Source organism: Porites lutea, chromosome 1, assembly GCF_958299795.1.
Source record: "Porites lutea chromosome 1, jaPorLute2.1, whole genome shotgun sequence".
In the NCBI taxonomy this organism is placed as follows: domain Eukaryota; kingdom Metazoa; phylum Cnidaria; class Anthozoa; order Scleractinia; family Poritidae; genus Porites; species Porites lutea.
The window spans coordinates 51,585,096-51,598,817 of NC_133201.1; the positions used below are offsets into that span (position 1 = coordinate 51,585,096).

At 40.5% G+C, this 13,722-nt stretch overlaps 1 protein-coding gene across 1 annotated transcript in view; it reads left to right on the forward strand.

The window, feature by feature from the left end:
* The window catches only part of LOC140921308 (uncharacterized), a 34,365-nt gene extending 20,852 nt beyond the window's left edge, over positions 1-13,513 (forward strand). The window contains exons 2-4 of the mRNA XM_073371305.1: positions 6,672-7,896; positions 9,092-9,834; positions 12,969-13,513. Of these exons, the coding sequence (XP_073227406.1) occupies positions 6,735-7,896; positions 9,092-9,834; positions 12,969-13,220 (2,157 nt within the window). The 5' untranslated portion in view covers positions 6,672-6,734 and the 3' untranslated portion in view covers positions 13,221-13,513. The remainder of the gene's footprint in view (positions 1-6,671; positions 7,897-9,091; positions 9,835-12,968) is intronic.
* Positions 13,514-13,722: the final 209 nt, after the last annotated feature.

The window sequence follows — 13,722 nt, forward strand, 5'->3', positions numbered from 1 at the left end:
GCTCCAACCCGAGGTCCAACCTCTTACACGTCGAGAAAGCGTTCTATATTTGTGACTGATTCCTATTTTATGACAGTGCAGGTTTCCAGCAGTTAAAAGAGATACAAAGTTCTAAGCAAGATATGTGAAAGGAGTACCATTTGTCAATAGAAGGTATACGAAATCGTGAAAAATGGTGTATAAACGGTTAAGGGGTCGGCCAGGGTTTTGGGGTATACGGAATACAGGGGCTTTTTAAATCGGGTATACGGTATAGTGCAGCTTAAATACGGGTATTCGATACATCACTTTCTTTGAATTTCAGGTATAAAGTATACCTGGGTATAATTTCGGGTATATTTGGATGAATTTTGGGTATTTTTGGGTATTTTGGCGAATTTTTTTGGGGATACTGATATACCACTACCCCCCGTGGCCGACCCTGGTCCGGTGAGAATACCAGGGGAATAATGAAAAGCTTCGAAACTAGGAGGCTTAGAACGTGTTCGTGGAGGCGAAAAGGTGATAATTCGCGTGCGATAGAGAAAAGAAGAAAGGTCTCAAGGTCATGTTTCACATTACATCAAGAGCTTATGACCTGTGTTTTGCCTGTCGGACACTAATTTCTAACTGACTGACAATCGATCGTTATTTCGGTCAGCATTTGTGAAATAACGTACACAGTCTCTCAAGAGACAATCCACGGATTGCAACAAATCCGTTGTTGGGGAGCCAACAACCACCACTACTGTGAGGGCCAATGAATAAGAACGAAATCTTGCTCGAAATTTACGCGGGCATTGCAGCCATGCTTGATTCAAACTAAGTTACTTTTCAGCTCCATCGTACATGAAGGGGTTTTTGCTGACGGTATAATTCAGTGCCTCTTATATGACGACTTTCTGCGACCGCATATACCACATGCTTGTTTGTAACGCATATATATGGGTTTTTTTGTGCGCATATATATGCGCGTTTGTAAGAAAATGGTCATATACTTGGGAATAAAACGGAAGTATACGTGACAAAAGACGCACGTATATCATGTAGCAGGAATGATTGCAAGTATATGTGGGAAAAAACCGCACGTATATCGTGTCATAATTTTGAAACAAATGGCCGACCATAAGAACCAGCCCCAAAATAACTGGACGAGGTAAGGCAGTGACTACGCTTCGCCTGAAAAAGTTTGTCTTTAGACACACTTTGGGAGCTCGTGCATTCTTTACCTCACCACTTAGAAAATGTCAGAAAACATAAAGAATGACATTCTGGCTAGCGATATTTCGGTTATTCATCGTTAAATGAATATGAATAACATACTAAGTTTTACAAAAAGTATTTTCAATAATCAGTGAAATTTGAGCGAACAAAAAATCGGAACGAACTTTTGAAACACCCTGTAGATGTTGTTTGATTTAAGTTATGAATTTATTAACTATAGCTACGCTTTTAGCCCTGGCTAAATCTAGATTTTTGGCGATCTTTAGAATGTCATATCTTCGCAACCAAATAAGGTTTTTAAAAACTTTTTCACATATAAGTTCTTCTCTGAGCACTCTTTCAAAATTGCTGACCTGTTATGGCAAAAATTGAAAGTTAATTTTTACTGTCAGTCTTATGATGTCATTTTCGCGCCAAAAACCGTTAAAATCAAAATCCAAAAACATAGGATTGTTGGGAATACAAAGTTCTATTATCGAGCAAAGTCTCAGCTCAAATGGTTAAAAACTGAAAAACTAGATTGAACGAGATCACTTTTTGCTGACAGCTGACCAACTGTGTTATCAAAAATGAACCTTAACGTAATACAAGGAATTGCTCTTGATTAGTTTAGATCGTATTTGACAAATCGTCACAACGACGTCTTGCTAATGGTTCCTCTTCTAGAATCTTTACACTTAAAGGGACAGGTTCACGGTCAAGCGCATGCTCATTTATTAAAATACTTTTCCCCAATTTATTTTTAATTCTATCGGTTATTAATAATCCCACTCACGTGTATCTCAGCGATCTCAGAGTGTATTTCAAACTAGAACTGTATTTCAGAGTAACTGAAGTAGGATGAAGGAGTACTAAAATCGCAGAAAAAACTAGTGGATTATGCCAACACTACCAACGTTGAATTTATTGTTGACCCGGAGGTTTATTCCATGGTTGATTAATTTACAGCTATTTGCAAATATTTAAGTTGATCAAGTGTAAATGACTGCAAGGGAGTGTGCAGATTGGTTTCTTGACAACATTATGAAAGACAGCATTTTGACGAATGAGCATGCGCTTAACCGTGAACCTGTCCCTTTAAATGCGGGATACCACAGTGAACGATCTACCAAACTGTCTAAACTTTCTTCAAACACATGGTTCATTTCCAACAAACTTACTTTGAACACTGCCAAAACTGAATTTATTCTAATTGGATCTAGACAAAAATTGAGTACGCTGTCGAGCCCACTCGAGCTCTCGGTTGATATAATGTTCCGATAGAACACGTTACCCCTGGAAAATCGCTTGGAATATTTATTGATGAAAGTCTACCGTGGCAAACGCACATCGATAAATTATGTAATTAAGCGATAGAAAACGTTTTTCGTGTTTGCATAAGGCGGGTACAAAAGTCGGACCGGATCAACTCGGACCGCCAGTCCGGTTCGGATCAACTCGGGATCGACTCGCACCAACTCGGATCGAATAAAAAAATAAAAATAAAATAAAATTGGACTCTGATCTGACTCGGAGCAATAAAAAAAATTAAATTAAATCAGCAAAACTGAAAGTTTAACCCATTTGGAGGGTAAAAAAGGCCAGATCATCCTTTTTTCTCCATGGCTTTCAGGCGCCATTTTGTTTTACTAGTGCCAGTTCCTCTCGGATCATGTTATAAACTCGTGGTTGTGGTTGCGTTACACGACGCGCTCTGCTTCACAGATATGGATGACCTCGAGGAAGGTAAAATCTGGACCATCTTTCTCAATGAATTTGCTTCATTCCAAGAAAATGATAGTTTCAGTCGCCTAGAATATATATTTGCTTATTTTTTTATTTTATTGCAGCTTTTTGTCACAAAGCAAAGAAGTTGAGGTGAGCGTGATCATAAGTTATGCGCATAATTTTTGATTAATAAGTGTACTGAATTATTTATGAGAAAAGCATCAAAAGCCTGGTCAGTTAATCGCATTTAGATAGTTACCGAAGAGTGTTTGTTTGTTTGTTCCTGTTTGTTTTTTTTTCTGCTGGACTTTTGAAAATTAATTTTAATGATACACTAGTGAGCAGCACACATACATTTCCAGTGAACATTTTCAACTTGAAAGGAGGAGAAACCATGCTCGCCCGAGACAAAGGAAATTTCCATGCCCCGCTCGCTACCCTCCGGTTCAGTGGTTGGAACGTCCGATAAACATGTAGTATTCGGCGGGTCGTGTGTTCAATTCTCGCCCGGTCTACGAAAATTTTCGTTGTCCCGGGCGATCATGATTTCTCCTCCTTCCAAGTTGAAAATGTTCACTGGAAGTGTATGTGTGCTGCTCACTAGTGTATCATTGAAATTAATAAAAATAAAAATGATAATAATTTACGCAACCACGAGTTCGTGAGAAAAAAACAAAATGGCCGCGAAAGTTAAGCAATAGCGACTGATTTTATTTTTCTTTTATAATCCGATTTTTTTTATGATCCGAGTTGATCCGAGTCCAATTTTATTTTATTTTTATTTTTTTATTCGATCCGAGTTGGTCCGAGTCGATCCTTGTTGATCCGTCCCGGACTGGCGGTCCGAGTTGATCCGGTCCGACTTTTGTACCTGCCTTATTGTTTAGGGTAGCTCGGTCTTTTTAAATACTTTTTATACTCCTGAAGAATTTTACCGTATAATTCGCTCCTGAAAGTATTTAAATGAAGAACTATGCTATTCTATTCCCGGAGCGTACTCCCTTATATAAACCATATAGGCATATTCCGCCCCAAAGGGTAGGGTTTTTGGGCCTTCGGTCTGAAAACGGGTTTAAGCTTTGCCCATTTTGAACTAGAATCGGGTGTGGTTTTCGAGGGAACGAGCCCAACCGCGACCAATTAAGCCGTGTAATTTAGAAATCGTCTGCTAAGGGAGACGCAGTGTCAAATATTCTTTCACCTTGATTTTCGCTCCTATTTCTTTGGAGTTACTGGCTTACTACTCCATTGTTCTCTGTAAATAGTTGATGAAGACTCACATATCGCATACAGCTGTAGGTATTCACACCATACCGGATAAAAAAGGCTTCGAAGACTCTAACAGTAGGTTCGACGAAAATTTCAATTGAATAAACCAAATTAATAATAATCAACCGGGAAAAAGTTTTAAGGGAAAAGCGCTGGGAACGAGGTTGAATAATCATGTCATTTCATTTTTTTCATTTTTTGCATATTGTAAAACGAAATGAAATTTACTAGTAACTCGAACTTTTACTCGAACTTTGTGACTCGAAGTCTAACTCGAAGTCCAACTGGAACTCGAATCCAAACTCGAACATAACCTACTCCCACATTCGACTGGTGGTAAGTCTTGCCCAGTTGTTGAGTTGAATGATATCCCTGAAGTGATCACGAGTTTCCGAGTGTTCTCTTGAGAATCAAGGTGCGTCTGTTGCGTCAACGACCAAGATAGTGGGCTTCCTGTGCAAGTTTACGGACTTACGGTCACAAGACAGTGACACAGCACTCTTCGTTCACCTGTCAACAGTTGGCGATCTGACCAATCAGAACAGTATCGGATTACGATACCAGTATCTGTTATCGTGGATTCGTGAAATCAAAACAAAGGTCGCGTCCACACAAATCCGGATACTTTTAAAGCCGCATACTCTTTTACACGTGTATGGATCGGCCTTCCGTCCCCTTGGAACCGGTGAATCTGCACACCGAAACCGCCAGTTATTGAAACCGCTCTCTAGGGTGGATTATTTTGGATCGGGCGGGTCCGGTCTTAAATGAAAACGTTCAAGTTCCAAATGGCGGACAACAATGTCCTGTTTACTAGCCGAGGTTCAATTACGCCTTCGCCGCAGGCTATCCCCTGATTGTTATTGCACAGTAGTTAACTGGGTTGCCTGTGGTGCAGCTCAGTTTATAAAGTGGATTTCATTTTTTTGTCGGGGGAGGGGTGGGGGGGGGTGGTATTTCTGGGAAGTCGTAGTGGGAGTGCACCTTCCGCATCATCTAATCTTTACACTACTTCAGAGCAATGTCTGTAAGGTTAATGTAAGATTACCCCCCTGGGGATTTATGTCGTGAAAAAGGACAACTTTCTGATGGTTTGACATGAAGTACTTACCGATGTTAAGCGAAGGCAGCCATTCAATAAAGGTGTGTTTGAAGCTAGCATACTACGCTTTTTCATTGTCTCCTTCAAAAGATGCTAGGATGAGTATCTTTAGGGGTTTTCCAAACCGTGATTGCAAATCTCTCTGTGTTTGTGGCTAGAGTGTGTGTGTGTACATCCATTGATTTAAGACGTTTTTCAAGCCATCATTGACATTTTTTATCAGTGCCATTTTCAAAAGATGATAGGATGGGTCGCTTTTAAATTTTCTCTTCTCTTTATGTTGAAGTATAAATCGTTTAAAATGTGACGGCTTATGTCTCCTTTTATCTTATTGCGATAGTTACTTCGCATGTGAAAGGTCATTCCTTACAGGAAAGGAATTTCCTGGGACTGGGTTTCCTGGGAATTTCCAGACAAAAACAAAACTTAAATTTAATTTGCTTCGTTAGTTTTAAGAACCAGAATTGAGAAATGTACTGCTTGTTATTAACAGCGTTTTATTACCTGTAGAACAATAAGTTTTTGGAATTTCCAGTTAAGTCAAATTAGTCACACTATATTTGGGGGGCAGAGGGATTGGGGGAGGGGTGCGTGAAAATAACGCTTATTGCTTCCTGCTTAGAATGGCTCACTTGCTATTTTAAATCATCATGGTGGAGTTTGAAAAGGTACTATACAGCCCCGACTTAAAAATGGTACTCCTTTTTCTTGTTACGAAAGTCTTCCAATGTTCAAATGAGTAAATGTTTAACTCTCACATGAGATGCTATGTCACGCAATGGTTAGTGACAAGCCTGGTGGCCTGAGTGTGTGCAGCCACCCTCTCCCCCAGGAAAGTTGGCAGCTCAGTTAAAATCGCCTTTTGGCGATTCTTGTTTTATCTAGTGTTACATTTTGAACATTCTAGCAGAATTCGAACCCAGGACATTCCAGCAGTAGGTCGCTTTAACCACGGAGTTGTGGGTGCCTCATTGATTAGTTCACAATGTACACAACATTTATTCATGTGCTTGCGAGATGCAGGTAGTTTAGTGTGTGGCTTTAATTAGTTTTGCAGTGTACTCACGAGATGCTTATGGGAGTGGGAATTCCATTAAGTTCTCCAGTTATTATCTATTTTAGTTCATTGCATCGAGTTCAAAAAGAGGATACAATTTGTTTGGTTATCACATCTTTCTCAGCTTATAATTTTATTAACAAACATAGGGGCATAGGGGATTAGTAATGGGACACAGCATGCTAAAATAACAACAAAACAGCCGTCCATGGCTTCCACTGCCTGGGTGATATAAGGTCCACTATCTTTAAATTTGTAACTGAACTCTTTAGTTCTCTTAACAGTCTTAAGCTGATAACTAAGTTTACATTGTACGTTTGATGCTCATTTCAGAACGTGACAGAAGAAATCGAAGGAAAGGAGAATTTCAGTCACAAGGTTCAGTTGGCGTAGAGAATGCAAGTGACAACAATGAAGCAAACACGGATGATGCAAAGTCAGGTGGTAGGCGAAAATGGTGCAAAAAGGGGAAATAAAGAGCAAATTGACTCAAAAAACAAAGAAAAAATTCCTAAAAAGAAATCAAAGAGGAAAGACGAGAAAGAAAAATTGTTGTTAGCTGTCGAGGAAAAAGAGGCGCTAATAGGAGAGAAAGATCTTTGCATAAACATGTTGTCCAAGGAAAAGGAGAGAATTTTAGAGCAAATGAGAGATTCAGAGATCATTTATTCGGAAAGGATCAGTATTTTAGAAACAGCGTTGCATGAAAAGGATCAGACTTTAACCCAGCAAGCTGTTAATGAAGATCTGATAAATAACGGGTTAGAAAAAAAAAGTCCTCCATTGAGGCAGCTTCAGAAAGAAATTGAACAGGAGCGTGAAGCAGACTTGCATATGCTGAAGGTAATGCGGAGCAATTTGGAGCAAGTGATGGCTAACGAACAACAAGCAAGACTTAGACTTGAAGACGAACTACGTCAAGCAAGGGAGACCGGCGTTGAGTTAGAAAGAAGGTTAGAAAACGAACGTCTGTTAAGGGAGACAAGTCGACGAGATGTTCAAACAAAAGAGGATACAATTAGAGAGCAATCGCAACTTTTATGGCAAGAACGCGAACTCAAGTCAGGTTTAGAGGAGAGGGTAAGAGATATGCAAATTCTTGTTAAAGAGGAAAGAAGCAGGAGAATTGCAACTGAACGAGAACTGAGTGAGGAAAGAATTACTTTACAGCAGGATCGAGAAAATCTGGAAAGAGAGCGAGAAATTTACCAGCAAAGAACCCGCGACAGTGAACGAACAGTGTCGGAAAGCGAGCACCGACGACGGGAGTTGCAGGAAACCTTAGGTGTCGAACAGCAAGCAAGACTTAGACTTGAAGAGGAACTACGTCAAGCAAGGGAGATCCGCGCTGAGTTAGAAAGAAGGTTAGAAAACGAACGTCTTTTAAGGGAGACAAGTCGACAAGATGTTCAAACAAAAGAGGACACAATTAGAGAGCAATCGCAACTTTTACAGCAAGAACGCGAGCTCAAGTCAGGTTTAGAGGAGAGGGTGAGAGATTTGCAAATTCAAATTGAAGTGGAAAGAAACAGAAGAATCGCAACTGAACGAGAAGTGAGTGCGGAAAGAATTAATTTACAGCAGGATCGAGAAAAACTGGAAAAAGAGCGAGAAATTTACCAGCAAAGAATTCGCGACGGTGAACGAACAGTGTCGGAAAGCGAGCACCGACGACGGGAGTTGCGGGAAACCTTAAGTGTCGAACAGCAAGCAAGACTTAGACTAGAGGAGGAAAGTCGTCAAGCAAAACAAACTCGCGCTGTGTTAGAAAAAAAGTTGGAAATCGAACGTTCGCAAGGGAGCTAATTCGACGAAATCTTCAAAAAAAAGAGGATACAATTAGACTTTTACAGAAAGATCGCGAGCTCCAGTCAGGTTTAGAGGAGAGGGTAAGATATTTGCAAATTCATGTTCAAGAGGAAATAATCAGGAGAATTGGAACTGAACGAGAACTGACTGAGGAAAGAATCACTTTACAGCAGGATCTAGAAAATCTGGAAATAGAGCGAGAAATTTACCAGCAAAGAATCCGCGACAGTGAACGAACAATGTCGGAAAGCCAGCACCGACTACCGAAGTTGCAGGAAACCTTGGGTGACGAACAGAAGCAAGACTTAGACTTGAAGAGGAACTACGTCAAGAAAGGAAGACCCGCGCTGAGTTAGAAAGAAGGTTAAAAAACGAACGTCTGTCAAGGGAGAGAAGTCGGCAAGATGTTCAAACAAAAGAGAACACAACTAGAGAGCAATCGCAACTTTTACAGCAAGAACGCGAGCTCAAGTCAAGTTTAGAGGAGAGGGTAAGAGATATGCAAGTTCATGTTGAAGAGGAAATAAGCAGGAGAACTGCAACCGAACGAGAACTGACTGAGGAAAGAATTAATTTACAGCAGGATCGAGAAAACCTGAAAAGAGAGCGAGAAATTTATCAGCAAAAAATCCGCGACATTGAACAAACAGTTTCGGAAAGCCAGCACAGACTACGGGAGTTGCAGGAAACCTTAGGTGTCGAACAGCAAGCAAGACTTAGACTTGAGGAGGAACTTCGTCAAGCAAGGGACACTCTTGCTGAGTTAGATGAAAGGTTGGAAAACGAACTACGAAATCTTCAAACAGGGGGGGATATAATGAGAAGGCAGATGTACCTTTTACAGCAGGAACGCGAGCTCAAGTCAGGTTTAGAGGAGAGGGTAAGAGTTATGCAAATTCAAATTGAAGTGGAAAGAAACAGAAGAAACGCAACTGAACGAGAAGTGAGTGAGGAAAGAATTAATTTACAGCAGGATCGTGAAAATCTGGAAAGAGAGCGAGAAATTTACCAGCAAAGAATCCGCGACAGTGAACGAACAGCGTCGGAAAGCCAGCACCGACTACGGGAGTTGCAGTCAGCGGTTGCTACAGCCCAGGAGGCCTTGGCCGAGTATAGGCGTCTTGAACCACGTGACTGGATCATCAGACGTGATGAGGTTATACTGAGTGAAAGGAGTTTAGGAGTTGGAGCCTGGGGCAACGTGTACGAAGGAACGTTTCGTGGTTGCCAGGTAGCTGTTAAGCAGATTCACGATCTGATTCTTTCGCCTCATAACCGCAGATTGTTCGAACGAGAAATGAGTATTGCTTCGCGCTGTCGGCATCCTCATTTACTACAGTTTATTGGCGCTACTAACGACGATGGCAGCCCGTTGTTCATAACTGAGCTGCTCGACACTGATTTACGAAACGTTTTAACTCAGCGCGCGTTGCACCACGAAGAAGTGGTTTGCATCGCTTTAGATGTCGCCAAGGGACTCAACTATCTTCATCTTAACAAGCCATTCCCCATCATTCATCGTGACATCAGTAGTTCAAACGTATTACTATGGAGACGCGATGATTGCTGGAGAGCCAAGCTGTCAGATTACGGAGCAGCAAATTTCATGCGTCAGTACATGACGTCTAATCCGGGAGCCAGGATATATGCCGCGCCTGAATTGCAGACTTCTCAGCAGTCACCAAAGGTGAGCACAAACTACTACTTGTTACGCGATCTTCTGTAACTTAACCCGGAAAATTATCAGTTTTTAAGCCATTTTTAGGGACTGGGTTCCCTGTTCAGAGAGTGTTAACACCTAAAAGAAAAAACACTGAAATCATACCTGACTTAACAGAGGGTCCCCAGTAGGTTTTTCGGGATCCAGGATTTCCCATTTTTGAAGCTTGGGATTCGGGATTTGAAAGCAAAATTGGGACGAGATTCGGATTTGAAAGCACGCGCGGGAGGTGGGATTGAAGAACCCTATTTGGAACCCTCTTAACTTTTTAGGGTGTTTTTGGAATGTTGACCACAATGATAGGAGCTTCTAAATTGCAAGGGCTGCTGGAGGGATTGGTTGGTCTGTTGTTTTCTGGTCAGTGCCTATACAAATATATAGATTTAGCCAGGGCTAAAAGCGAAGCTCTCGATAATATTTATAGTTTGTTCAAACAAAATATATAATCGTGTAATGCTAAGCGGCGAAAGGAACGCCGGAGAACGGTGAAAAACAACAATAGGTCTAATTAGCAAAAAAGCAACGTTGCACGTGCAGCACACTTTTTTGTACATTTGTTTGCCGTTGTTTTGTACGACTACAACTTAAAACTTCAAGAAACTTCGTCACATGTTTGGAGGAAATGTCGTACGTGTTCTCGTTCACTTGTTTTTTACTGCCGCTCATTTTCACCTCGCATTGGTGACCGCTAGCATTTCTCATTCTGTTACCCCCGCTACAAAATTTTCATGTTGTTCTTCCAACAAAAAATGTATCCTTTTTTTTTCATCTCTCGCTCTAGATCTATGTCGCCTTTTTTCTCGTTGAGCTTCGCTGGCCTGCCGCCCACTTTCTTTTTTTCTCTGTCTTTCTCTTGCTCTGTATTCCAAATTTGTGGTCATGACAATTTATCAAAGCTTAATACTGTAGACAACACGGATACAGAAACAATTTCCGCTTTTTGTGTTGTTTTTTTTTTCGTTTTTGTCTTTATTGACTCTTTAGTTGTCTCTGCTTTACAAGGCACGGGTGGCTATGCGATTTCCCGCCAAAATAACCTCGAGTTGCATTTGGGTTGCCATACTTGTTGATTGAGTTATTTTACGGTATACCGTGGTGCGGACGGACGGTCGTTTGGTGTACGGTCACGTGATTACCAAATTTTCTGGGATGGGTAGATTTACTTACTCATGGTGCTCCGCTCGCGCGCGCGAGAGCTCCACTATAATCCATACAGTTACCGTATTTACTCGATTAAAGCTCACAGGTGGAAGCAAACTTGCCAATAGACGCCGCTTGTTACCCCCGCTACAAAATTTTCGTGTTGTTCTTCCAACAAAAAATGACAGAGAAAAAGAGAAAGTAGGCGGCACGCCAGCGAAGCTCAACGAGAAAAAAGGCGACATAGATCTAGAGCGAGAGATGAAAAAAAAGGGATACATTTTTTGTTGGAAGAACAACATGAAAATTTTGTAGCGGGGGTAACAAGCGGCGTCTATTGGTAAGTTTGCTTCCACCTGTGAGCTTTAATCGAGTATAGCAAACTTACCAATAGACCCCTCTTCTTCTACTAATTATTCAAAAATGATTGTCACAAAAGTGATTGCTTGAACATAATCACCAATATAAATCACAAAAAAACACTGAATAAATTCAGACTTGGTAACCATCGCTTACAACTTGAAACAGGCAGACATACAGTACCGAAAACTCCAGAAAATCTTCGAATTAGCCCTTTTTGCCACTTAAATGAAGTTGAACGCGAATTTCACTTTCTATTCAATTGTAATCTTTACGATAGTCTTCGATCTAATTTTTACGGAAACATTAGTAATAGATATCCCCTTTTTAATAATTTTGACAAAAGTGAAAAAACCCTCTCATATTTAACAATGTCGATCCTCATACCTACAGACTTACATACATACATTCATGTATAGAATATAGACCAAACTTGTTCATTATTCATAGCTTTTATTTTGATTTAAGATTGCTGGTTTGCACGTGACGTCACGGCGGCCATGTTGGTGGTCAAGAACAAAAGCATTTCTCTCCTCTGGGAACTAAACTCTATTTTCATATAAATTCTTCGGGGAAATATTCTTTTGTTTTGACCCCTAACATGGCCGCCTTGTCACGTGGTTGCAAACCAAGAATTTATAACATAAATAATGTAGGTAATACCATGTACTCACGTGGTAATACTGAAATAAAGTTTCTTTTGTTGTTGAATTAGAAGAATGCGACGTTTATTGGAAGATTATAAGAAAAAACTCAGAACAACTCTGTAATCTACACCATCCAGACAAAAATTTTTTTTATCTCAGCTAAAAAAAAAGCGAGACATTAGAACTTTTAATTTGAAATACAGCTGCCCTCGAATAAACGCCGCATCGGAGATACCAAAAATTTAATATACGCCGCAGTGTTTAATCGAGTAAATACGGTACCCCTCTAAATAGACTGCGAGCATTCTCTTATTTTTCTTTGCAAAGTTACCGCACGAGAAGCCCACACACGCGAGCCGCGATAAACGAGGGCGTCCCAAGGCGCTATTGTAATATTATTGCAATCGCCCTGGCTGAGATAAGAACTAGACAAATTTTAAGAGAAAAGACGGACTGCAAGAAGTCTACCTCTCAATGGTTATGGGCCCGTATGAAAAATGTTACAGAGAATGTGCAATTATAGCGGTATTGATAGAGATAAGAACGAATGTTGAAACAGAATTGACTTGTTTAATATAGAACAACAATACACTAGTCTATTAAGAACCCTATGCTTAGCGTTTAAACTTATTTATTATCTACCTTAGCGCGTTTAGAAATATTTGTTATAGGACTTGCTCTGACCAATCAGTACACGCGAATACTGTTACTTGCAAGGCTGTTAATCACAAGGCTTTGCCGGCAAAATGAAACGAGTGAACCATGCACAAAGTGACTTAAGATGCTCAGTTTAAAACTGTTCTATAAAACAGTGAATGTGGATTGGAGTCATTCCAGAGAAACATTCTTATCCACCTTATTCTAACACTGCTTTTGTATTTTTTCGTTTTTTGTTTGTTGGTTTGTCTGTTCCGTTTATTCGTCTCGATCTATCTATGCTTCGTTTTCTTGCAGGTGGATGTTTATAGTTATGGCTTACTGCTGTGCGAAATGTGTATAAGAGAACTTCCGGTTCCGCAGCAGATCCAAGATCAGATAGGCCTCGTAACTAACGGTGTGCTTCGAGAGCTTATCATGCGATGTGTCGCAAGAGCCCCAGAGGCACGTCCAACTATGAATGACGTCATATTCGTATTGACGCAACAAGCAGAGTCTTTGCGGGCCGAGGGCCTGGTAACATTAAATGGACGAACGGCCACGCTGTAAATTGACGGCGATCAGATGTGTCTTGCTTTTGCATTTTACTGACCTCAAGAAAGATCAGTTTCATAGACGAATCTATAAGTGGACTTCTTTTCACCGGTTTAAACCATTGCTCACGAAGAGCAGCAGATTCAGTAGAAATGATGTGGAATGTTTGCCTTGTCATTTTTCGTATGTTTATATTTTTATCATTCAAGACATATCTAAATTTCATTTTTAAACCCGGTTTAAACCGGTTATTTAAATGTAGATCATTTTAATCTCTGACTGCACAACAAGAGGTAAATGTGAATTAAGATTTGTTCTTAATTTGAGTGTATCTTGCGTTTGGAACACCCTTTCCATATCCTAAACCCCTTTCCTTTCCCTCTTATAGACATGCCCACTTGCAGAAGTCGTTTTAGCCAACTTCGTACGCGGTACGCGTCCGTGCCATTTGGATTAAAGCCTCGTGCAAACGGACGCAACATAATGGTGGGAGTTGTTGAGTTCGTGTTGGCAGTGT